Source organism: Nomascus leucogenys, chromosome 5 (genome assembly GCF_006542625.1).
Source record: "Nomascus leucogenys isolate Asia chromosome 5, Asia_NLE_v1, whole genome shotgun sequence".
In the NCBI taxonomy this organism is placed as follows: Eukaryota; Metazoa; Chordata; class Mammalia; order Primates; family Hylobatidae; genus Nomascus; species Nomascus leucogenys.
This window is the reverse complement of record NC_044385.1, coordinates 78,434,149-78,460,947: the sequence shown is the minus strand read 5'-3', so window position 1 is coordinate 78,460,947 and position 26,799 is coordinate 78,434,149. Positions and strand designations below refer to the sequence as shown.

Below are 26,799 nucleotides of genomic sequence, written 5' to 3'. Positions count from 1 at the left end.
GCGGCTGCGAGGTGCGCCAGGGGACGTGGAGACGTGCGTGGAGCGCCCCCTGGCGGTCCATTAGCCGCCGGCCTTTTAGAACTCTTGATCAGCAGGCGGTCCACCCCATTCTAAATTCAGAGCTTACAGGGACGCGAGGGAGCCCCGACCACAGCGTGGACTTGCTCATCGTGCATTATGCCTGCATGTTTGTGGCAGTTGTCTTGTCAGTGGCCAGAATGTTGCCATATTCATTAATGATTGTAAATAATCATAATCCCTCTCTTTCAAATGAATATTTATGGCACGCATTGTTTCTATACAGCTGCAGTCAGTACTACCTGTGCTGCTCTTTTTTTCCCTTTAAGATTATACTGTAACACAAAGGATAAATGCTTGAGGTAACGGATACCTCATTTACCCTGATGTGATTATTATACAGTGTATGCCTGTATCAAAATATCCCATATACCCCAGAAATATGTACACCTATTTACCCACACAAATTAATTTTTTTTCAAACTGGGGGAAACAGATTTTATTTAACCGGGCTTGGTGCGTGCGCCTGTATTCCCAGCTGCTTCCGAAGCTGAGGCGGGAGGATTGCTTGAGCCCAGGAGTTTGACACCAGTGGGCGACATAGAAAGACCCTTTCCCCCTCCACCCCAACTCCCCCACGCCACTCCACGCCCCCACCCCCAGGCTCAGAAAAAAAAGATTATTTTTATTTAGGTATTTTCAATATTAATACAGACCTCATGCGTGAACTTACATTTCAATATGTAGTTCCTCTATAATTTAGCTGTTTGTTGGTCTGCGCAAAGCCATCCATGGCCGCTGCTCTCACCCACCAGGCAGCCTCGTGCCCCTAGCCATTTCATTTTTGTATTTTGCTTTATAAATGGAACAACTGGCCGGGCGCGGTGGCTCACGCTTGTAATCCCAGCACTTTGGGAGGACAAGGCGGGCGGATCACAAGTCAGGAGTTCAAGACCAGCCTGGCCAACATAGCGAAACCCTGTCTCTACTAAAAATACAAAAAATTAGCCCAGCGTGGTGGCGGGTGCCTGTAATCCCAGCTACTCGGGGGGCTGAGGCAGGAGAATCGCTTGAACCCGGGAGGTGGAGGCTGCAGTGAGCCGAGATCGCACCATTGCACTCTAGTCTGAGCGACAGAACGAGACTCTGCCTCAAAAAAAAAAATAAATAATAAATAAATAAATAAATGGAGCACCTTATAAATGTCCTTCTACAATGGATACATATTTTTCTCTTTAGGATTATTTTCTTACAGTGTCTTCCTAAAATAGAATGACTGCTTTAAAGGTTGTGAACACATTTTAGAGAGCCTACCACTTATCGGGGTCTTAACTAAGGCTGCATGCCCACGTGGGCAGAGGGGCAAAGGGGCAGAGGGACAGAGGGCAGATTTGCTCTCTGCTCCCAGGGCTCTACATTTCCCCCAGTTGTGGAGTCAGTGGTCTGTGGCTAGGCTTTAAAGGAAAGGAAAGGCTCTTTCCAATCTCTCCCCCGAAATGAATTGCTTTTACCATGTTCTAAAATCCTGTGTGTATTTTGGTCTATTTCTAAACAGTGTCTTCTGTATTTCATATTTTTCAATTTCCATCATGACCATATGCCCAATAACCAAAAGTTCTTTGAAAACATTTGATTTGCTGTAATATGCTATCAATATATATCACAATTTACCATCATTGCCTGATTTTTGATCATTTTATTGTTTACCAACTTTTTAGTCTTTTTTAATTGAAAGTAACATGTGACCTAAGCATCCTAATCAGATGTGGAACTGTGCAGTTTTGCCTGGGCTTTGCAATTATCAACATGTTAGGCAGTGAAGACATTTGCAAGGTATGTTTTCTGCCCTTGAGTGATGTAGTCTGTAGTACACAAATAGAAGCCTGGCATATGATAGCTGCTGGGATAGACAACCGTACAACGGTTTCCTGTATCCAGGCTGGAGCAAGGAGAAATGTCATGTGGCTTATATATGGCAATAAATGAAAAGACAAAAGGTTTTAATTTTTATGAAGTCCAATGTATTTTTTTCTTTCATAGTTCATGGAATTTGCCTATTTAAGAAATCTTTTTTCCACAAACCAGAGATTGATACTGATTAAGAAATCTTTGCCTAACACAAAGTCACTAAGATTTTTTCCTATAATTTCTTCTAGAAGCTTCATAGTTTTGGCTCTTATATTTAGGTCTATGCTTTTTTTTTTTTTTTTCTTTGAGACAGAGTCTCACTCTGCCGCCCAGGCTGGAGTGCAGTGGCACGATCTTGGCTCACTGCAACCACTGCCTCCTGGGTTCAAGTGATTCTCCTGCCTCAGCCTCCCGAGTAGCTGGGATTACAGGCACCTGCCACCACGCCTGGCTAACTTTTGTATATGTTGTAGAGACGGGGTTTCACCATGTTGGCAAAGCTGGTCTTGAACTCCTGACCTCAGGTGATCCACCCGCCTTGGCCTCCCAAAGTGCTGGGATTACAGGCATGAGCCACCACGCCCGGCCATCCCCAGGATGTTTTTGCCAGGACCTCCCATCTTCTGAATCAGATGGTTCCTTTCAGTCCCAATCCTACTAGACCTCTGTAGTGCCCAACACTATGGTCCATTACCTCTTTCTTCAGCTTCTCTCTTCCCCAGACTTTGTGACCCCATTGTGTCCCCATTGTCCTCCTAACTTTCAGATTGTCCTTCCCTGTTCTCTCACAGGCACTTTACCTTCTTCACATGACCACAGGAGGAACGACTAACACTAATTAATCATCAATACTCCAGGTGCCTGCAGTTTCACGGTCAGCTGTGTTGGCAAAGAACTGTTCTGAAAGGAAATCTTTTTTTGTTTTGTTTGTTTTGTTTTTTTGTTTTTTGGATCTTTTAGAAAAGGGTCTGCTTTCTCTCCAATAATTGTGTGGCAGCAATATTAAAAAGTGTCTCAAAAATAGACATATCATTGGAGTGGGTGAGTCTGGAGATTAGAAGAGAATTGCCATGTTGAAAAACCTAGCAGTTTTGCAGGTTTTCCTATTCACCATCTCAGCCTACTGAGATCTCCATGGTATCCTTTGAGTCAATTTCTTTTTCTACCATCCAATAAAAAATTATTGAGGTTCACATAACATAAAATTAACCATTTTAAAGTGAAAAACTCAATGGCATTAATACATTTACAATGTCACCCAACCACTACCTCTAATTCCAAAACATTTCATTTACTTCAAGGTAATGGAACCCTTATCCATTAAACTGTCTCTCCCAATTCTCCCCCTACACTCAGCCTCTGGCAACTACTATTCTGAGTTATTTCACTACGGATGTATCTATTTAAGATCTTTCATATAAATGGAATCATACCATATGTAACTTTTCATATATTACTTCTTTTACTTAGCATAATGTTTTGGAGGTTTTTGAGTCACTTATTAACTCTGTATTTTCTTCTCACTTAATAGAAACCCTGGTTACCCCACCTGTCTGATGAAACTTTAGTAAATAATCAACAATATTGACGGAAGTATTTAAACAGCAAGTGATATCTTAAGGATGGTGATGGACACTGTTACACTGAAACTGGGACATTTCATCAAGTAAAAAACTACACAAAATCTCAAACCAAACTCCTCATTAGCAAGACGCTACCATAAGATGTCTGAAGAAAAAAGCAGGCAGAAGTGGGAAAAACTGACCACAGCCGAGGGCCAGCTGTGGAGGCCCTCAGACCTGGGAAGGGTAAACGGGGAAATCACATCCTCCCGTCTGTGTCCCCGGAGCACCTAAAACCTGGCTGAAAGAGTCCAGTCCAGCCTTACTGCAGTGATCAGGCAAGAAATGGAAACCCAGTACTTGAAACCAGGCAGGTGCAGTCCAGACTGGCCCTCACTTCCTCACCGCCACTCTTAAAACCTTCTAGCCCTGACTTGTTTCGTTCTGTCATGTGGATTGGGTGTTTGTGTGGGTTTTATGAAGGTGGTATTTTTAGATGAGAAAAACGAAGATTATGGCAGCACACTTAACCACACAAACACAAAACGTCTATAACAAATGCTATTTTATCTTCAAAGGAGAATTATATATAACCTTGAGGAGGGGATGAGGTTTATCCCCATTTTTTCTGTTTCTTCTCCTCTCCTCCGTTTTTTGCATTTGATAATTGCTTAGAATAAAGGTATGGAAAGTAGATCCCAATTTCAGTTCCCCTTCACACGCTGTGCAAACGTGGACAACCTCCGAACCTGTCACCTCTCAGTGGAAAAAGTGGTGATAACGTCCCACCTCAGAGTTATGATGCTCAAAATGAAGCAATATTTGTGAAAGGAAAATACACACGCTTGTGGTACGCTAGACCGGTGTTTACGTCCCCGTCAGTGAACGCGCCGATGTTTAATAAGAAGCGCAGTCAACACTTTTCTTGTCTTTTTCTCGTCTGCCTTCCTCCAAGGACTGTGAGGGACTCAAGATGTGTCCCATCTCGGTTGTTTGTCAACCTAGTCCTGCTATGTCGTGGGCACTGAGCAGGCCGACTCCCCCCCCATCGCACGTCCAGGATGAGGACGCTATTTAGGTTTGAAACCTGCAGATTCAGTCCCAACCGAACTGGGCAGACACCAGACCTGCCCCGGCAACTGTAGTCCAGGCTCCGCCTCTCTACGCCCATTGGCTTATTCAATTCACGCAGGAACCAATGGGCGGAGACGGCAGCCGCGCCATCTGAGGGCTTAGCCGCGGCTGGCGTGTCCAGTGTGCGGCGGCGGTGGCCTGAGGAAGTCCTATTTCGGCGCTAAAGCGGAGACGCATCCCCCGACCCGAGGGTACAATGAGCAAACCGGCCGTGCCCCAGGACCTGCAGCTGCCCCCGAGTCAGAGGGCCCAGTCCGCATTCAAAGGTGAAGGCCGCGGTGGCGGTGGCGGGCGCGGGCCCGGGCCCGGCGGTCGGGGCTCGGGGCCGCGCTGGCGCGCTTCATCTCTACCCGGCTCTGTGAGATCCCTGAACGCGGCGTCGGCCTCGCCCTGCCGCATTCTTGGCCTTGTGGAACGGATCATAAAAGCAGGAACCGCTGCGTGGTGTTACTGTGCGGTCGCTGCTGGCTGGGATGGGCCCTCGTAAGAAGGAATCCGTTAGGCGAGGGGAAACGTGCGGGGCTCAGTCCGGGACCGGTGTCGGAGACCGTGGGTCCGCGCGGGGGCGGGGCTGCACGGGTTCACGGATCGACTGCGGCTGCGCTGGGTCCTCCGCCTCTTGGGTCGTTAGCGAATTTCTGCAGGGCTGGGGTCGCATCATGTGTTATTTCCAATTTCACAGCTTCTCCTTCGACTTTATGGAAACCAAGGGTTGGTTGGGTCTTCAAAAGTAATATTGTTATTCCCTTATTCTACACATGGGAAAGCAGAAGAAAGTAATTCTCATCTAACCCAGTTCTGGTAAATTAGAACTTTCGAGTCTAGCTCCTCACTTTTACCATTTAGTTTCTTAAAGCTTGGCTTTCAGGAGCTGTATGTAGAAAATGATGTTCTCCAGATTTTTCATAGACAGTAGAGAATGCGATTCTTATGCAGAGGGGTTTTGGGGACCTGTTGTGGGAACAGTCTCTTACAAGGTGATTTCTCAAAGGCAATATTGAATTGTGGAGTTTTCCGTTATATAGATGTGACCTCAAGTGGAACCAGCTTTGGAAGTAAACTCTTCATTTAGTCAACAAGATTTATTTGCCGTTATTGATGTTTTAACTAATATTGACTTGTAGCTCTTACGTTTTGTTATCTAGAGCAAAGAAGACAAAAACTCAAGGAACATCTGTTGAGAAGAAAAACGCTTTTTGCATACAAGCAGGAAAATGAGATGTTATCCAGGTAGGGTCAAGTTTATTTCTTTTCACTTCTGTAAAATTGTATCAGATCTGTCCAATAAAAATGTAAAGTAAGCCATATCTGTAATTTTAAATTTTCTAGTAGCCACATTTAGAAAAAGTGCTTACATATTATTTTACATCTTTTTTTGGTACAATGTCTTTAAAATCTGGTGTCTATTTTACACTTACAGGACATCTCAATTTGGTCTATCCACATTTCAAGCACTCAGTAGCCACATTTGGCTAGTGGCTACTTTATTAGATGGTGCAGCATTAGATCATTGTTTTATTAATTTTTTTTTTTTTTGGAGACAGAGTCTTGCTCTTGCCAGGCTGGAGTGCAGTGGCGTGATCTTGGCTCACTACAGCCTCCACCTCCTGGGTTCAAGTGAATCTCCTGCCTTAGCTTCCCAAATACCTGGGACTGACTACAGGCAAGCGCCACCATGCCCTGCTAATTTTTGTATTTTTAACAGAGACAGGGTTTCACTATGTTGGCTGGGCTGGTCTTGGACTCCTGACCTTGTGACCCGCCCACCTCAGCCTCGGAAAGTGCTGTGATTACCGGGTGAGCCACCGTGCCTGGCCTAGATTATCGTTTTCTATGTAAATTAATTCACAGTCTAAGAAAAAAAACAATTTTAAAGCAAAGTATGTGCATAGACTAGATTATCAATTTACTGTTTACACCACACAAAGGTCAGTCTTTCTATTATTTAGCAAAGCTTTTACTCAATGTATGGGGGAGTTCATCAGGGAAGGGTTGGGTGGCCCTCCCAAATGCCTAGAGATTATTAGTTGTAGTCTCAACCCTCCACAGAAATATCTTTATTGTTAAAATATTTTAGATAGTACATAGCTGTAGCATAAACAAAAACCCATGAAAGTAGATGAAGCAGAAAGTTCCCCTCACTCTCTAGGGATAACCACTAATAACATCCTTACAGGCTTAGGCTGGGTGCTGTGGCTCACGCCTGTAATCCCAGCACTTTAGGAGGCTCAGGTGGGCAGATCACGAGGTCAGGAGATCAAGACCAGCCTGGCTAACAGTGAAACCCCGTCTCTACTAAAAATACAAAAAATTAGCCAGGCATGGTGGCGGGTACCTGTAATCCCAGCTACTCGGGAGGCTGAGGCAGGAGAATCGCTTGAACCTGGGAGGTGGAGGTTGCAGTGAGCCGAGATCACGCCATTGCACTCCAGCCTGGGTGACAGAGCGAGAGACTCTGTCTCAAAAAAAAAAAAAAAAAAAAGTCTCAGGTAAAAAATTGTATATACCACCCACATACATATTCAGAGAGTGGAAATGATAACGCAAATGGGATAAAAATTTTAACAATAGGTGGATCCTGGGTAAACAGCGTAGAGATATTCTTTGACCTGTTTATATTTTTGCAATTTTGTGTAAGTTTGGCGTTCTACAATTTTAAAAATAATTTCTAACTTTAATAAGTTGCTTTAGTTTGGAATAAACAGTTTATCCTTCACAAATAAATCTTTTACTTCTTTGTTTAAGACAAAAAGGTGATCCTAGGTTTTTGATTTGAATAAGTAAATGAATGGTGATAACCATATACTGAAATAGGAAGACAGAAGGAGGAGCTAGGGAATTAGGAGTTCTGTTTTGACCATATTTGAGGTACCAACCAGACATCCAAGCAGATATGCCAAATAATTGTGTGTCTGAAGTTCAGGGGAGGGGTTGGGACTGGAAACATAAACTCAGAAATTGATTAGTGTACAGATGATATTTACTTAAAAACCTTAGGATGGAATGAAATTACTAGAGAATAAGTAGAGACAATATGGATTCAGACAGTGACTCTCAACCGCTTATTTAAATAAAGAATCCAACAAGGTCAGGGGTTTATAATACTCTTAATAGGAAGAAAAGAAAATTCTAAAACGCTTCTTGTGGCTTAAGTACTACAGTTATTCCTTTCAGAAAACAGATGTCGGCTGGGTGCAGTGGCTCATGCCTGTAATCCCAGCACTTTGGGAGGCTGAGGCTGGTGTATCACTTGAGGTCAGGAGTTCTAGACCAGCCTGGCCAACATGGTGAAACCCCGTCTCTACTAAAAATATAAAAATTAGCCGGGCGTGGTGTCAGGCGCCTGTAATCCCAGGGAGGGCCAAGGCAGGAGAATCGCTTGAACCCGGGAGGCGAAGGTTGCAGTGAGCCAAGATCACGCCATCACACTCCAGCCTGGGGAACAAGAGCGAGACTTTGTCTCAAAAAAAAAAAAAAAAAGAAAAGAAAGGAAAACAGATGTCAATTTAAATGTTATCACCTCAGCAGTGAATCATTAAATAAGACAACTGACCTGTGTTGCAGCTTTTCAGAATTAAACAATTATATTTTACAATCTCTAAAGTATAGATATCCTAAGACTCATTTCCGATAACCCTTCTGAGGGCAGTTTTATAAGAAGAAGACAGAATAGGATTAAGTCTCCCCCTCTGGACAGGTGAGTAAGATGGGTTCTTCTTGTCATCCTGAGTTTTGTTTTGTTTTGTTAGCTAGCAGTTAGCTACTAAGATACCCTGTTAAGTGGCACATTTTGATCTTCCTTCACCATAGTTCAAAATGTATAGTACAGGTTGTGTCAAAGTTCTGTTCCTTCTCCAAGCTGACAGAACAAATAGATATGAAAGGCAATGTAACCAAAATTATTAACTACTAAATTATGTCAAATGTAAAATACATACATATATATATATTTTTTTTTTTTTGAGGCAGAGCCTCGCTCTGTCGCCTAGGTTGTAGTGCGGTGGCGCGATCTCAGCTCACTGCAACCTCTGCCTCATGGGTTCAAGCAATTCTCCTGCCTCAGCCTCTAGGGTAGCTGGGATTACAAGCATTTGCCACCATGCCTGGCCAATTTTTGTTATTTTAGTAGAGACAGGGTTTCGTCATGTTGGCCAGGCTGGTCTCAAACTCCTGACCTGAGGTGATCTGCCCACCTTCTCTACCCAGAGTGCTAGGATTACAGGTGTGACCCACTGTGCCTGTCCTCATTTTTTTTTTTTTTTTTTTTTTTTTTTTTTTTTTTCAGAAAATGAGAGATCACGCATTTTAATGTGATTTCTGAACTTAGGATCTGTCTTAAAATCAATGGCATGTCTAATTGACGTATTTTTTCCTGTCATAGTACACAAAATTGTTACAATCACTTGCTAAGAGATGCTCACAGTCTGCCTTAGCCAGTTTATAGCTATAAAAATAAGTTAGGTCAGTTTCTTGAGGAGGGATTTTCTTTGCAATACCGCCTAGAAACTAACGTTCTTTTTTTTTGAGAGATGATCTCACTCTGTGTCACCCAGCCTCTAGTGCAATGATGGGATCTTGGCCCACTCCCTCAACTCCCAGGCTCAAGCAATCCTCCCACCCCAGCCTCCCAAGTAGCTGGGACTACGGCACCCACCACCACACCCAACTCATTTTTAATTTTTTTGTAGAGATGGGATTTTGCTGTGTTGCCCAGGCTGCTCTCGATCTCCTGAGCTCAAGTAATGCTCCCACCTCGGCCTCCCAAAGTGCTGCTATTACAGGCATGAGCCACCACAACCAGCAGTCCATATTCTTAATGTATCGTAATATAAATTAAGCTGTGAATGGCATATGGTAATTTTTGGATTACTTCTGGGAGGCTCTTCTATAAAAGTATTTTCAATGTAGTACATCTGTTACTAAGTACTTAAAGCTAACCCGAGGAGGTATTACTTACTAAAGGTTATTTGAAGACTTGTTTGAATGACTTGAGAATGATTTGAAATAAGATTATTAAGTATTTACAAATTCTATGGGCAGAGAGTGTTAGGACTTCCAGAAAATATCTTTAAATTCCTCAGCCATTTGTTTACACTATTTTTTTTTTTGAGACGGAGTCTCGCTCTGTCACCCAGGCTGGAGTGCAGTGGCGCAATCTTGGCTCACTGTGAACTCCACTGCCCGGGTTCATGCCATTCTCCTGCCTCAGCCTCCCTAGTAGCTGGGACTACAAGCGCCCGCCAGCACGCCCGGCTAATTTTTTGTATTTTTAGTAGAGACGGGGTTTCACCGTGTTAGCCAGGATGGTCTGGATCTCCTGACCTTGTGATCTGCCCACCTCGGCCTCCCAAAGTGCTGGGATTACAGGCGTGAGCCACCTCGCCCGGCCTGTTTACACTATTAAAAATAATTAAAAGCTTTGCTTAGGGCTGGGCGTGATGGCTCACACTTGTAATCACAGCACTTTGGGAGGCCAGTGTGGGCAGATCACCTCAGGTCAGGAGTTCAAGACCAGCCTGGCCAACATGGTGAAATCCTGTCTCTATTAAAAATACAAAAATTAGCTGGGTGAGGTGGTGTGTGCCTGTAATCCCAGCTACTCAGGAGGCTGAGGCAGGAAACCCTCTTGAAACCCGGGAGGCAGAGGTTGCAGTGAGCCGAGATCATGCCACTGCACTCCAGCCTGGGTGACAGAGCGAGACTCCATCTCAAAAAAAAAAAAATTTGCTTAGGACAAATTTCAACTCAGGTCTTTTTTAAATTTAAAATTAGTAAGTTAGTTAATTGTTAACATTGCCCTCTTCTTCCTCCCCAAAAGGAAGCCTCCTTGGTACGGGATTGATTGATTGATCATTTTGTTTGTTTGTTTTTAAGTAGTAGAGGTCAGAGAGTTGTGACATCTGAGGACCAAGTTCAAGAAGGGACTAAAGTGCTGAAACTTAAAACAAAAATGGTAAGATGTGGACATAGCACTCTTAAACTGTCCCCTTTTCCGTTTTGCGTTTCCTAAACACTTTTCTTAAATAATTCTTTTAGGCTGATAAAGAAAATATGAAGAGACCTGCAGAGAGCAAAAATAATACAATAGTGGGGAAAAATTATATTCCTTTAAAACCTTCAAATGAACTAACCAATTCAACTGTAGTAATTGACACACATAAACCTAAGGATAGTAATCAAACTCCGCATTTGTTACTAACTGAAGATGATCCCCAAAGTCAACATATGACATTAAGCCAGGCATTTCACCTTAAAAACAATAGTAAAAAGAAGCAAATGACTACAGAAAAACAAAAGCAAGATGCTAACATGCCCAGGAAACCTGTGCTTGGATCTTATCGTGGCCAGATTGTTCAGTCTAAGATTAATTCATTTAGAAAACCTCTACAAGTCAAAGATGAGAGTTCTGCAGCAACAAAGAAACTTTCACCCACTATCCCTAAAGCCACAAAGCCTAAGCCTGTAAACACCAGCAGTGTAACAGTGAAAAGTAATAGATCCTCCAATATGACTGCCACTACTAAATTTGTGAGCACTACATCTCAGAACACACAACTTGTGCGACCTCCCATTAGAAGTCATCACAGTAATACCCAGGACACTGTGAAACAAGGCATCAGTAGAACCTCTGCCAATGTTACAATCCGGAAAGGGCCTCGTGAAAAAGAACTATTACAATCAAAAACAGCTTTATCTAGTGTCAAAACCAGTTCTTCTCAAGGTATAATAAGAAATAAGACACTATCAAGATGCATAGCATCTGAAGCTGTAGCCAGGCCTGCTTCATTGTCTAATGATAAACTGATGGAAAAGTCAGAGCCTGTTGACCAGCGAAGACATACTGCAGGAAAAGCAGCTGTTGATAGTAGATCAGCTCAGCCCAAAGAAACCTCAGAAGAGAGAAAGTAAGTAGATGTAATTTTCTTTATTACCTTAGTTTTCAATAAAGTACTGTTTGTAGAGGTGGCTTATAATTTCCTTGACTGCATTAGAACTTTCATGGTTTCTCTTCTGTCATATGCAGGCAAATTTATATTGTGGAACAATATGACCTAAAAGTTTTTGTGTTTGAGTGTGTTTTATAAGGTTGCTTTTTAAAATGCTAAGGTACATGCTTAATAATAATTGGGAAATACTTGATAATCTCAAATCAAAAAATGCATTCATGGAATCACTGAGCATAATTGACCTTGATATGTTTAATAGTTCTTCAAGCTTGTGAACTATATATATGCCATTAGAGTAAGATTACTTAAAAATAGACTTTTTTTTTAACTTTTTCTCTATTTGACAGAGTTCTGTCAGCAATTTCAAAGTAATGTTTATATCTGCTTCTAACTGTAGAGCTCGTCTGAGTGAGTGGAAAGCTGGCAAAGGAAGAGTGCTAAAAAGGCCCCCTAACTCAGTAGTTACTCAGCATGAGCCTGAAGGACAAAATGAAAAACCAGTTGGGTCTTTCTGGACTACCATGGCAGAAGAAGATGAACAAAGATTATTTACTGAAAAAGTAAACAACACATTTTCTGAATGCCTGAACTTGATTAATGAGGTAGAGTCTTTATATTTGCTTAGCATTTTATAGTTTGCAAATTACCTTCATAAGCATTATTTCATTAAATTACATTGTCAGTCTTTTTGACCAGGTGATGTTGGTGATACTATGTTGACTTAACATTAACTGTGAGATTATTTTAACAATTATTTAATTGTGAGATACACTGCTTCATTCATTAATTGTGAGCTTATTAGCCTTTAATTGACTACATTTTGCATTGAGTTTGTATAAATATACAGGTTGAGTATCCCTTATCCAAAATGCTTGGGACCAGAAGTAATTGAAGATGTTTTTGTTGGATTTTGGAATGTTTGCATATACATAATGAGTTATCTTGGGGATGAGATCCACAAAATTCATTTACGTTTTGTTTGTTTGCTTTTGAGACAGTCACTCTCACCCAAGCTGGAGTGCAGTGGTGTGATCTCAGCTCACTGTAACCTCTGCCTCCTGGGTTGAAGCCATTCTCTTGCCTCAGCCTCCAGAGTAGCTGGGATTACAAGTGTGCACCACACGCCTGCCTAACTTTTTGTATTGTTAGTAGGGACAGAGTTTCACCATGTTGGTCAAGCTGGTCTCAAATTCCTGGCCTCATGTGATCCACCTGCCTCGGCCTCCCAAAGTGCTGGGATTACAGGTGTGAGCCACCACGCTCAGCCTCATTCATGTTTTATATACAGCTTATATACGTAGCCTAAAGATAGAATACTTTTTATAATTTTGTGCATGAAGCAAAGTTTGTGTACATTGAACGATTAGAAAGCAAAGGTGTCACTTTGTCAGTCACCCATGGGACAGTCTGGTTGTTCGGCAAGACCATCATTCCTCACTCTGAATTTCCATGCTACCAATAAGCAATCATTCTCTTACACTTATTTACACATAATTACTTAGCAGTTTAAAAAAAGACACATTAATACAGTGAAAAATATGTTCAGAGTAACTAAGCAGCACGGTAGCATCATCAGAACGCCTGTATCAGCTGTTAGACAATAGCAACAACAAACAGCAGCACGTTTTCAATCTCCATCTATGATGTTGTGTTTAAGAGGTATTTTACACTGTGTTTTATTTTTTTAGGTGAGAAGAAACACCAGAAGCAGTTGAGGGACCAGGAAGTGGGTCCTCTAGGGATAAGGAGGCATTCTGCTGGATGGCTTTTTAAGATGTTTACTTCAGAGTCATCTGCCTCATTAGCAATGGTTTTTGTCTTAGAAGTTTCTCTTTGATTTTATAAAGGGACATGATTTCTTTTTCTGTTCTGGATAAATGCTGCTCTAGTTCTTCAATAAGCCTGTCACATACTTTCACCTTGTCGCCTATAGGTACATTTTCTGCAGTGTTAATGACGGATATCTGCATTGTGATGTTGATACTCAAAAGTTTTGGATTTCAGATTTTGGATTTTCAGATTAGGGATACTCAACCTGTATCAAAGGGATAATTGGGTTTTTTTACTGAATTACAAATATTTGATTTCTCTGAGATAATTAATATGTAATACACTGAGGTGATATTTACTTATTGCTTCTAATATTTTGTTTCTTACATCTATTCATTATGTTTACACATTATTTTTTACATTCATTACACATTTTACCAAAGACTAGCAAAACAAATACTGTGTGAGTCATTATTATCACAGATTGTTACCTAAAATACTCAAAAAAAAATCCCATTCATATGGTCAGGTGGGGTGGCTCATGCCTGTAATCCCAGCACTTTGGGAGGCCAAGGCGGGCGGATCACCCGAGGTCAGGAGTTTGAGACCAGCCTGGCCAACATGGTAAAACTCTGTCTCTACTAAAAATACAAAAATTAGCTGGGCATGGAGGCGGGCGCCTGTAATCTCAGCTACTCAGAAGGCTGAGGCAGGAGAATCGCTTGAACCTGGGAGGCGGAGGTTGCAGTGAGCCGAGATTGTGCCATTGCACTCCAGCCTGGGCAACAAGAGCAAAACTCCGTCTCAAAAAAAAAAAAAAAAGAAACAAAATCCCATTCATCTAAGCCAACATCATCACCATGTTTTTGAATTTATTGCAGAATTTTGCTATTTGGACCAAAATCCTATGGAGTATAATAATCAGCTCCAGAACAATATTCTGTTTAATAATAGATAATATCTTTGTTTCCTGACTGCTCTTTAATCTTGTTTTGGTCACCCACTAGTGTGTAAGATCCACAGCAAAACTGAATTCAAGGTATGATTTCAAACCTTACTCTACTCTTCATGAGCATCTTTTAACTTGTGGTTCTGAACACCAGTAAAAGTTACAATCAGGAAAACTCTTGATTCTCTAATAGAATAGAATCAGAGTTTATTTCTGCTCAGTTGAACTTTTTCCTTTTGATACTATGAACTTTTTCTGCCCTACTATTTAATTATATGTAACTCTGACATAAACCATTACAGATTCATTTTAATCTTAATATCAAAACCTGACAAAGACAGGAGGAAAAAAAACTCCGCAGACTATTCTTACTCATAAACATTTGGTAGAAGGTATTAACAAATGGAATCCCACAATATATATGAGGATGAAATCAAGATCAAATAAGTGTTCATTTTTTACTAATAAATTTCTCAACTAATGTTTCATTTTTTTGCTTTATGCTTAGGGCTATCTTTATCATTGATCTTGACTATAGTAGGCTCAATTATTGTTCATACTTTGTAAGATAAAAAATATTACACACATTATTTCTTGCTCTTTTAGGGATGTCCGAAAGAAGATATACTGGTCACACTGAATGACCTGATTAAAAATATTCCAGATGCCAAAAAGCTTGTTAAGTATTGGATATGTCTTGCACTTATTGAACCAATCACAAGTCCTATTGAAAATATTATTGCAATCTATGAGAAAGCCATTCTGGCAGGGGCTCAGGTAAGATAAAAATTTACTGATCTTTACAATTACAGTATAGTAGACAATTTGGAATTAATTTGAAACACATCACAACATAACTTGAGAAAATTGTGGTCGTATATGTAGTAGTAATAAATGTTTAAAGGCCGCAAGGATTGCATTATAAAAGCTGTTTGTTGGCCTTCTAAGTCTTTTATTCCTATACTGGGAATAATCAGAATTTAGAAAATGGATATAAGCTGAAATGTATATTTAATGAAACTTTCTGCATGAAATGTTTTAGCATATTATTGTATGCATTTCCTGGTTGGAAATTTACTGGGAGACTAAATATAATATTAAAATTTGTTTATTGAATATAAAGCAAAAGGAATTAAATTAGCTTTTTAAATGTTATCAAGCTCTCTTGGTTTTGTGGGAGAACTCTTTCACTTTGAGAGTAAACCCAAATTACTCATATATATATATACACTCTATATATTGGTCTTGTCTGCATACAGAAAATGGCAATAAACCAGTTTCTCTAACATTATTACCTCTATAGTGGCTTGATACCATATTCCTTATCTCTTCTAGCGCATTGACACACAAAGCTTTGGGTATAGAATAAATCATTTCTTGAGTTTTTTGTTTGGTTGGGGTTTTTTTTTGTTTTTATGGATACATGTTCTTAAAATATATCTCCTTTTGACCAGATTTCTCAGAAACACATTCTTGGAGATTGTTTACATAGATAATTTTTTAAAACTCCCTTTTAAGAAAGATCTGTTCACCTTTGTCTCAACAAAATCAATGAATACTATTTTACTTTTCACTTAAATAAAAACTCAGATATTCAGCAGATAGTCTCTCAGTGGCTAACATGTGTAAAACTTTCTAGAATGGTAATTATATTTGACAGAATGCTACCTGGAAGGGAGTGTTAGGCCCCTACTGCATTGTATCAGAAGGGACATTACTTAAGGCAACTAAGGACATTGTAGCAAGGATGCAAAACTGGAGCTAAGGCTCACATAGAAAGCAATAATGTAAACAGAAAGATGGAACACCAGAGGAGAAGCTGCTGGAAAACAAGAATCAAAATTAGCCAACATGGCTGGGCACAGTAGTGGATACCTATAGTCCCAACTACTTGGGAGGCCAAGGTGGGAGGATTGCCTGAACCCAGGAGTTTGAGTCCAGCCTGGGCAACATAGACCCCATCTCTTAAAATTAGTGGCCAGGCATGATGGTTCACAGCTGTAATCCCAGCACGTTGGGAGGCCGAGGCGGGAGGATCGTTTGAATCCAAGAGTTCAAGACCAGCCTGGGCAAGAGGGTGAGACCCCATTTCTGCAAAAAAAAATTATTGAAGTTTTTGTTGGTGGTAGACAGTTGTGGTCACAGCTATACGGGAAGCTGAAGTGGGAGAACTGCTTGAGCTCTAGGGTTCAAGACTAGTAAGCCATGATTATGCCACTGAACTCCATCCTGAGTTGACAGAGCAACACCCTGTCTCAAAAAAAAAAAAAAAAAAAAAAATTAGCCAAGAAAACTGAAAGCAGGATAGCTGAGTAATTCAGGACTAAGTACTGGAACTAAGACTGTGAATTACACCTTCCCTAATCTTGATTGTGTTGGATGGAACATAGCAAATGCTTATAATATCTGGTAAATAATGGGCACTTAGTAATTTTTTGTAAATTCTTGAATGAATGAAATATGTTGAGATGATCAACCTTAGCTCTTCAGAGGTATATTTCATAGCATAAGAAACAAAAATATAACCATAGACTTAAATGTAAGAGAAAAGGAGCAAGGCTTAAGTAAAATTATGGAGGAAGTTTTTAAATATGAAATTCTAGGCCGGGCATGGTGGCTCACACCTGTAATCCCAGCACTTTGGGAGGCCGAGGCGGGCAAATCATGAGGTCAGGAGTTCAAGGCAAGCCTGGCCAGCATGGTGAAACCCTGCCTCTACTAAAAATACAAAAAATTAGCTGGGCATGGTGGTGCATGCCCATAATCCCAGCTACTCAAGAGGCTGAGGCAGGAGAATCACTTGAACCCGGGAGGCTGAGGTTGCAATGAACTAAGATCGCACCACTGCATTCCATCCTGGCGATAGAGGGAGACTGTCTCAAAAAAAAGAAAGAAAAAGAAATTCTGTCCTTCATTTTTACTCTATAAATTGGAAAAGACAGCCATTTCTCTTTTTTTCTTTTTTTTTTTTTTTTTGAGATGGAGTCTCTCTCTCGCCCAGGCTAGAGTGCAGTGGCATGATCTCGGCTCACTGCAAGCTCCACTTCCCGGGTTCACGCCATTCTCCTGCCTCAGCCTCCCGAGTAACTGGAACTACAGGCGCCCGCCACCGCGCCCGGCTCATTTTTTTTGTATTTTTAGTAGAGACGGGGTTTCACTGTGTTAGCCAGGATGGTCTTGATCTCCTGACCTCGTGATCCGCCTGTCTAGGCCTCCCAAAGTGCTGGGATTACAGGCGTGTGCCAGCGAGTCCGGCCAAGATAGCCATTTTTCAATCTTAATTATAAGTGGTCTGAGAAGCATGGTTTAAGAGCCACTCCGTTACTTTAAAATACAGTATGAAAATTTAATCACAACTTGGATACCTAGTTAATGTCAGAGAAAATGAAGCTTACATGGATCTGCTTTCTTCATTAAAAAAATTAAGCCTATTGAAGAGATGCGACACACGATTGTAGATATTCTAACAATGAAGAGTCAAGAAAAAGCTAACTTAGGTAAGTTTTAGTTATTTTATTTCCTTCAAGTGAATTGTAGTTTTTTATTGTTGTTTTTTAACTTTTGTTTTAAGATCAGGAGTACGTGTGCAGGTTTGTTACAAAAGTAAATGTGTGTCATGGGGATTTGTTGTACAGATTATTTCATCACCCAAGTATTAAGCCTAGTATCCATTATTTTTCCTGATCCTCTCCGTCCTCCAACCCATGTGCCCCAGTGTATGTTGTTCTTTAGCTGTCCATGTGTTCTCATCAGTTAACTCCCACATGCAGTATTTAGTTTTCTGTTCCCGTGTTAGTTTGCAAAGGATAATGGCCTCCAGCTCCATCCATGTTCCTGCAAAGGACATGATCTCATTCCTTTTTATGGCTGCGTAGTATTCCATGGTGTATATGTACCACATTTTCTTTATCCAGTCTATCATTGATGGGCATCTGGATTGATTCTATGTCTTTGCTATTGTGAATAGTGCTGCAATAAACATGTGTGCATGGATCTTTATAATAGAATGATTTATATTCCTTTGGGTATATACCCAGTAATGGGATTACTGGATCGAAAGTATTTCTGTCTCTAAGTCTTTGAGGAATTGCCACACTGTCTTCCACAATGGTTGAACTAATTTACACTCCCACCAACAATGTAAACACATTCCTTTTTCTCCACAACCCTGCCAGCATCTGCTATTTTTTGGCCTTTTAAGGATAGCCATTCTGACTGCTGTGAGATGGTATTTCATTGTGAATTGTAATTTTATTGTTTCTTTGCTGAATTAGTTTTTCTTTTATCTTTTTTAATTTTTAAAATATGTAGGTTGTTTCTTTCCTCATACTTGTGTTGACCTACCTCTGAGATAAAGTGGCTTTATGTAGTATAAAGAATTTTTAATTAGGAGATCTGGCTCAATATTTAGATTTGTCACTGAATGTCTGTGAAAGTTGCATTGTCTATCTAGGCTTTGTCTGCCTTAAAAATGAGGCAGTTTGACTAGATATCTAGACTTTTCACCTGTTAAATTCTGTGATCTGTTGTGTTGGCTAGAAAAGCTCATTCAAGAATTCTCTTTGCTGGGGATAGTAGATGGAGATAAGAGATTCATTAGTTGCCAGTCATAAAAACATTTTAAGATTCAGATAAAGTTTATGCCAGTTGATATGACTTTAGGCAAAAAAATACCCTCTTATCTGTAAAATACAGATTTTTTGGGACGATTGAATGAAATAATATTTATAAAGTATCATAGTCTATGACACATAGTAAAGTCATTAAACTGTAGTCATTAATATTAATTAACTTTAGAAAAATGGTTTCCAATTATTTGCTGTAACTGTATGTTATACAGTCAGTAAATATTTGAGTGCATATTATATACCATCGCCTATATATCTAGTTATTTTCTTTTGATTAATTTTAACAAGAGTCAAACAGTTTGAACTTTTTTTTTTTTTTTGAGAAGGAGTCTTGCTCTTTCACCCAGGCTGGAGTGCTGTGGTGCGATCTCGGCTCACTGCAGGCTCCGCCCCCCAGGGTTCACGCCCTTCTCCTGGCTCAGCCTCCCACGTATCTGGGACTACAGGCGCCTGCCACCTTGCCCGGCTAATTTTTTGTGTTTTTTTTTAGTAGAGACGGGGTTTCACCGTTTTAGCCAGGATGGTCTCCATCTCCTGACCTCGTGATCCGCCCGCCTCGGCCTCCCAAAGTGCTGGGATTACAGGCGTGAGCCACCGCGCCTGGCCTTCTTTTTTTTTTTTTTTTTGAAAGAGTCTTGCTCAGCCAGGCGCGGTGGCTCAAGTCTGTAATCCCAGCACTTTGGGAGGCTGAGGCAGGCGGATCACGAGGTCAGGAGATCGAGACCATCCTGGCTAACACGGTGAAACCCCGTCTCTACTAAAAATACAAAAAATTAGCCGGGCGTGTTGACAGGCGCCTGTAGTCCCAGCTACTCGGGAGGCTGAGGCAGGAGAATGGCGTGAACCCAGGAGGTGGAGGTTGCGGTGAGCCGAGATCGTGCCACTGCACTCCAGCCTGGGGGACAGAGAAAGACTCCGTCTCAAAAAAAAAAGAAAGAGTCTTGCTCTGTTGCCCAGGCTGGAGTTCAGTGGCACAATCTCGGCTCACTGCATCCTCCGCCTCCTGGGTTCAAGCGATTCTCCTGCCTCAGCCTCCTGAGTAACTGGGATTACAGGCATGTGCCACCATGCCTGGCTAATTTTGTATTTTTAGTAGAGATGGGGTTTTGCCATGTTAAGCAGGCTGGTCTTGAACTCCTGACCTCAGATGATCCGCCCACCTTGGCCTTTCAAAGTGCTGAGATGACAGATGTGAGCCACCGCACCCGGCCAACAGTTTGAACTTTTAAAGTCTCCTGATATATGCTGTCAGATTGCTTTCCAGAACAGTATTAGTACCCTTTTAGTATGCAAAATTAATTTAAGATGTAGAGATCTAGGTTGAAGGGCTAAACCTTAAAAAAAAAAATCAAAGGGCATACTAAAGTTCTAAATTAAGTATGTTATGTAAGTTTTTGATTACATGTATTAACTGAAAAAAAAAAAAACCTGTTCATTGGGGTTAATATGCTAATGGCTGTGCTAATTACTATGCTAATGGCTACATTGGAGGTCATGCTTCTAATGGCAGCATGCTTAGTTCATCAGGGATTATTTCAATTTATGGTGACTGCTAATATGTACCAAGGGAACATACGGAACATCTATATGATCTGATCTTACTAGTAGTATTTAGTGAAGGAGCTTGAGAAGGAGGGAGAGAAGGGAAAACCGAGGAAAGACTAGTGTACCACAAACAAAAGGAGGAGAAAAGTTTAAGAATAACCCAGTCCTGGCCGGGCACAGTGGCTTACGCCTGTAATCCCAGCACTTCGGGAGGCCGAGGCGGGTGGATCACGAAGTCAAGAGATTGAGACCATCCTAGCCAACATGGTGAAACCCCGTCTCCACTAAAAATACAAAAATTAGCTGGGCGTGGTGGCACGTGCCCGTAATCCCAGCTACTCGGGGGGCTGAGGCAGGAGAATCTCTTGAACCCAGGAAGTGGAGGTTGCAGTGAGCCGAGATCGCACCACTGCACTCCAGCCTGGTGACAGAGTGAGACTCCGTGTCAAAAAGAAAAAAAAAAAAAAAAAAAGAATAACCCAGTCCTGTCTCTTATTCACAAAAGACAGCGAAGTGGAAATTCAAATTTCATAAAAAGATCTCTCATAATTCTATCTCTAGAGATATATGGAAATATAAAAGTAGTATTCTGATTAAGTTGCTCTTCCTATCTTATAGGATAGTACTAGTTGGTGTTTTCTAGCAGGTATCATATTTGATTAGTCTTTAGATGGGGGAAGGAGCTATCTATAAACTCTTGGCTTTCTGAAATGTATAACTAAGTTCTGGATATAAAACCAATTTCACAAATCAGTTATTTGTGAACAGCAAAAGAACATAAGTGGTCGAAGTAGTTCAGAAGAGGGTTAAAAAAAAAAAAGGACAAATAATAAGAAACAAGCACCATGTGGGTGTTTCACAGCTACCGCAAACACAAATAGCCAAACTTGAACACATAATTTTCCCCTAAACCTGATTCTTTTCGTTCTGTCTTAATGAATGGCCCTGTCTGGTTGTCCAGGTCAGAATCTTGGTATGATTGTTTACTCCTTCTTTCTTCCCCAGTTCCCAACCCTTTTTCCCCAGCTAATCAAATTCAGTTTAACTTCCTAAGTGTCTCTTAAGATCTATCCACTTCACTCTATTCTTACTCTCCTTTGTATAGTCAAGATAACCCACACTCTTACCTAGACTATAACAGTGGTCTTAGTTTCCTGCCTCTCTGCTCTTCATTCCAATCCATTCTCAACACTGCAACCAAAGTGCTCTGTCACTCATCTGCATAAATTCCTGAGTCCAGCCTCTTCTCTTTCCCTCTCCCCTACATCCCTGAATTTCTTTTTCTTTTTTTCCATTTCCTGAAAGGTTTATACTCTCTTTTCCCTCCAGGTCTCTCCAAGACAATCTTCTACTTTTTCTTAATTTCTACTTATCCTTTAGACTTCAATTCAAATGTCACTTCCTTGGAGTAGCCTTCCCTAATGATTTCCCTGATATACCATCCCCTCTCCTCTCAACCTAGGTTTAGTGCACTTGTTTTGTGCTTCCTGTTTTTTCCCTATGCAATATTTGATGCATTTGATTGTTACTATGTAGTTGTTTGTCCTGTCTTTTGCATTTGTAAACTCAATAGATAAGGACAATGTCTGATGTTCCTGACCATTGAGTCTCCTGTGCTAATGCAATGCCTGACACATATTTGGTACTTAAATATTTGTTCAATTAATCTATATTCTTTTCTTTCTTCTTCAGCTTCCACTTAAAACTCAGTCACTATCATGCAACTAAAACTTCTTTTAGTAAAAATTTTTAATAATTTTCCTAATAATTAAATCCAGAGGTTTTTTTGTCAGCTCAATGGATTTACCAGGATGTCTCACAAGTATTTCCAGCCTAACATGTTTTATTTTGAACTCTTTGTCTGCCCTCACTGCTTTCCCATGCCCAGTATCCCTTTCCCATACCCAACATCCCCTTCTCCCAAAAAAGAAAAGAAAAAACCCTTCTCTGGCATGTATGACTCTTAAGAAATGTTGGATAAGATGCTCCTAATACATTTGCACACTCATTCCTACACAGTCATGTATTCATTTGTTAATGTGGTGGCTCACGCCTATAATCCCAACACCAGAAGGCCAAGGTGGAAGAATCGCTTGAGGTCAAGAATTCGAGACCAGCCTTGGCAACATAGTGAGACCCCATCTCTACCAAAAAATGTAAAAATTAGCTGGGTATGGTGGCACACACCTTTAGGCCCAGCTACTTGAGAGGCTTTGGCAGGAGGATCACTTGAACCTGGGAAGTTGAGGCTGCAGTGAGCTAAGATTATGCCACTGCACTCCATCCTGGGTGACAGAACAGCAGACACTCTGTCTCTAAAAAAAAAAAAAAATGTTCTCAGAAATACTTCTCAGATTGGACCCTTCCTTCCTATCTGATCTCTTCCTGACTTACTTAGGCTATTACAACAACCTTGTCTTCTTGCCATCACAGATTGTTACTTTTCATTCTCTGCCATTCTAGACAGTCCTTTATATTGACCAAATTTAATTATATCTGTCTCTGGTGAATTTTTTTTTACCAAACTTCTTTCATATAAAGCTCATTACAGTCTAGCTCTTGCTTACCTATCTAAGTTCAATACCTCCTGCTCCCACTCCTAACTTTGCTCCTTACTCTATATTCTAAACACACTGGCTCTTTAACGTTATGCTAATTTAATAGATCATTTTCTTTTATGTGCCATGTGAAGGTTTTCTTCCTTGATCTTGATCAAGTACTCATTTTTAAGACCTAGCCTAAATCTCGCTTGTGAAGCATTCCCTAATCATCTCCCTATACCACAAGCAAAGTTAGTTGTTTCTTTTTGTGAGTTTTAATAATCCTTTGTTCTTATTTCATACATAGCATTTATTTCATTTTATAATAGTATTTGTTATATAGTTGGCAGCAGTATTTGCTGAGGAAAAGGAATTGTTCGGAGATGGCAATTGTGTTATTTTGAAAATTTGGCCAACTAGGAACAACTTCAATATCTTCTGATTTTGTTCTTAAAATTCAACCAAAAGCTTAATCTATAAATGTATTTTCTATAGGAGAAAATATGGAGAAGTCTTGTGCAAGCAAGGAAGAAGTCAAAGAAGTCAGTATTGAAGATACAGGTGTTGATGTAGATCCAGAAAAACTGGAAATGGAGAGTAAACATCATAGAAATTTGCTATTTCAAGATTGTGAAAAAGAGCAAGACAACAAAACAAAAGATCCGACCCATGATGTTAAAACCCCCAATACAGAAACAAGGACAAGTTGCTTAATTAAATATAATGTGTCTACTACGCCATACTTGCAAAGGTAAACTTTTAAAATGTACCATGATTTGTTTTCATGCTTGGGGATAATAAATACGGCATTTAAAAATCTTTGAGATAGCTTCAGGTTACAGCTACCATTTATTAATATAGAAATTTCAGTATGGGCATGGTGGCCTACGCCTGTAATTTCAGCACTTTAGGAGGCTGAAGCAGACAGATCACTTGAGCCCAGGAGTTCAAGACTATCCTGGGCAACATGGCAAAACCCCATTTCTACAAAAAATAAAAAAAATTTGGCTGGGCAAGGTGGTGTATGCCTGTAGTCCCAGCTACCTGGGAGGCTGAGGTGGGAGGATCACTTGAGCCCAGGAGGCAGAGGTTGCAGTGAGCCAGGATCATGCCACTACTCCAGCCTGGATGACAGAGCGAGACCCTATCTCAAAACAAAAAACAGGAAAGTTTTTAAACAAATAGAATGTCATTAGAACATTTCACCTCTTAAATACTGTATTTACTTTCCCTAACTATTGGCATTTTGAAAAAGAAAACTTTTATTTGAATTTACTTTAATCTGCGTGTTATTAATAACAGTAGGTTTTGGCATTCAGGAATTAGCCAGTTCTACAGATACTCGGGTATCTACTGTGTATAAGTTGTAATGACAAATTGAGAAAAGGATAAGTTTCTCACTTCAATGAGCTTATAGTACCTCTCTAAAAGACAATTACATGCTTTTACATGCTTACAGCATACAAGCTATATAGTATGGTACATATCATGAAAGTACAGAGTAAAAATGTTAACATGTTTTTGAACTCTGGAATACTGTTTTAATTTTCAGTGTGAAAAAGAAGGTGCAGTTTGATGAAACAAATTCCGCATTTAAAGAGCTGAAGTTTTTAACACCAGTGAGACGTTCTCGACGTCTTCAAGAGAAAACTTCTAAATTGCCAGATATGTTAAAAGATCATTATCCTTGTGTGTCTTCATTGGAACAGCTAACGGAGTTGGGAGGAGAAACTGATGCTTTTGTATGCCGCCCTAATGCAGCACTGTGCCGGGTATACTATGAGGCTGATACAACAGAAGAGAAATGAAGCTCTGATAGGGAACGGGGTTTTAATTATTTGTGGGGTGTTTTGTTTTGAGTAGCTTTATATTGCTCTTAGGTCTGGAGTTGGCCACGTACCTATGTATCCTAAGTATTCACGGCAGTGAGCTCCTTTACTAACATTCATGTTATGGCAAGAGTTGTCCTCCTCTGCATTGGAAAGCTAATCCTACCTTGTCAATCTCAACCAACTGAGTTTTTTCTTTAAGATAGGTAAATTTTGTCAGCTAGTTTACTATGTTCCTTGAATATAAACAGGTTATAATACTACCCTGTTCACTTTACTAAATATAAGTACAGTAATGATGCATAATTAGAAAATGAGGTATTCTAGGTAAAATGTATGTTTGCCTTGACATGTTTTTAAAAGTTACGATGTACCTCCCTGCCTTTAAACAGAATACTTTTTTTTTTTTTTTTGGCCTTTCTCGGATTAGTCAAAAACTGTATAGAATGACTCACTTCGAATACTAAGACACAGGAAGTTTAGCCTGCTTTCTTACCAAATTCATGTTACCCAGACTTGTGTTCTCTTATGTCCCTTGGACTGCCTGTTGATTGATGGAAAGTGTCTGCACTGTCACTTTGCGTCAGTAGTCTGTAGTCTCGTGGCCTCTTTTGATTATAATTGGGGTCACTAAGAAGGTTACTTAATTAAATACCCCATTTCTAAGAGAAGATACTTTGTGTAAGAAAAGATGCCACATTTAGTGGTTTAACTTCTGTAACTTCACTTGATAGTTTTTAAACAGTTAGAGTGGAGTTAGGGAAAGAACATATCATACTGAATAAATGTCATTATAGTTTATAGCATTTCTAAGATACTTGATACTAATACTTGTTTTCTTCCCTATAACATAAAAAACTTCACTGTTAAGTCATGTCCCCTAAAACATGATAGTTACATACACAGTTTTCGCTCCACACATAAATAACACCACTAAAGTTGTTTTGTAAGGTTCCAAACTAATAATTATATGGCATATATCTATCAATTCTACAGTTTCAAATAAGTGACTTTTTAATTGTAAAAGATTAGTTGAAAAACTGTATGAATGTGGTTGAAGATCACATGTTTAATCGTTTTTATGTTCATTCCATTTGTATATCTTTTCTATTTATTGACTTCTCATGTTCTAGAGAGTAGGACTTTTATTCTGTGTACCTGATATATATACAATTAAAATATCTGTATAATTATGTTTTAATGAAGTTTATTTCAACAAATATTTTATGAAATGCAGTTTAACCACAGTGAATGAATTTTAGCTTTGCTTTTGAAATACATTGTAAGATTTGACTTGAGGTTTTTGACACTTAAGTACATGCTTAATGATATATTTTCAAAAATCATGAGTCTACTTATATAAACTTTACCTAATTTTTTTCACTTTAACAAAAACATAACTGTGCCCTTTAGTTTTTTTCATACTTTGACCCAAAATATGCCATTTTGAAATAAAGTTCAAGCTTTGATATACTCTCAGCTTTTTAATATCCATACCATATAATTCATTTGTCTGTATACCATAGTTTGAAATGCCTCTGTTAGAGAACTCAAGATACAACTTTTATGTTTGGACAAGTTTTTAAGAGTGTTTTTTTTCCTCCTTTACCTGAGGGGAAAATCTGTCTCTAAATAGTCCTAGTTCTAACATTCAACCAGAGGTCTAACCCCTTTTCTGGTGCTTAAGGACAGCTATGTTATCTCTCCCCTAGGTTTATTCCAAGCTAAATGATGTGATACCGTGCATAAGCATCCAGTAGAGACATAACAGGGACCCCTCTTAAGGGCCCGCTTGGATCTTCCCATGTATGGTAATAAAGGAAAAATCTTGAGGGAAATTCCAGGTACCTAGCTAGCCTCAAAAAAAGTAAACTGAGCATCTTGGAATAAGGAAAAAATGTTTGGTTTCCTATAGAATTGAAAGAACATCTTGATGTTGAATTTTTTAGAAACCCAGATCCGTACCACA

At 40.0% G+C, this 26,799-nt stretch overlaps 1 protein-coding gene across 6 annotated transcripts; it reads left to right on the top strand.

Moving 5' to 3' along the window:
* Window positions 1-4,613: 4,613 nt before the first annotated feature.
* Window positions 4,614-26,301, top strand: CKAP2 (cytoskeleton associated protein 2). Of its 6 annotated transcripts, none has more exons than XM_030813448.1 (9): window positions 4,614-4,888; window positions 5,768-5,852; window positions 10,497-10,575; window positions 10,659-11,527; window positions 11,967-12,171; window positions 14,895-15,065; window positions 17,716-17,785; window positions 23,497-23,752; window positions 24,554-26,299. In XM_030813448.1, exons 1-9 carry the CDS (start codon window positions 4,819-4,821, stop codon window positions 24,807-24,809), a joined length of 2,061 nt encoding a protein of 686 aa, XP_030669308.1. In that variant the 5' UTR covers window positions 4,614-4,818; the 3' UTR covers window positions 24,810-26,299. The 6 variants fall into 6 exon arrangements, with proteins under 6 accessions (XP_030669308.1, XP_030669309.1, XP_030669314.1 ...); XM_030813449.1 differs by having other exon boundaries at window positions 10,500-10,575; window positions 24,554-26,035; XM_030813451.1 differs by having other exon boundaries at window positions 4,683-4,888; window positions 11,967-12,129; window positions 24,554-26,301.
* Window positions 26,302-26,799: the final 498 nt, after the last annotated feature.

Bases quoted from the DNA above. Each gene is read 5' to 3' on its own strand.
- CKAP2 (XM_030813448.1), top strand. From the start codon at position 4,819: ATGAGCAAACCGGCCGTGCCCCAGGACCTGCAGCTGCCCCCGAGTCAG. The intron at 17,786-23,496 runs GTAAGTTTTAGT...TATTTTCTATAG, and splicing joins TCAAGAAAAAGCTAACTTAG to GAGAAAATATGGAGAAGTCT. The intron at 23,753-24,553 runs GTAAACTTTTAA...TTTAATTTTCAG, and splicing joins ACTACGCCATACTTGCAAAG to TGTGAAAAAGAAGGTGCAGT.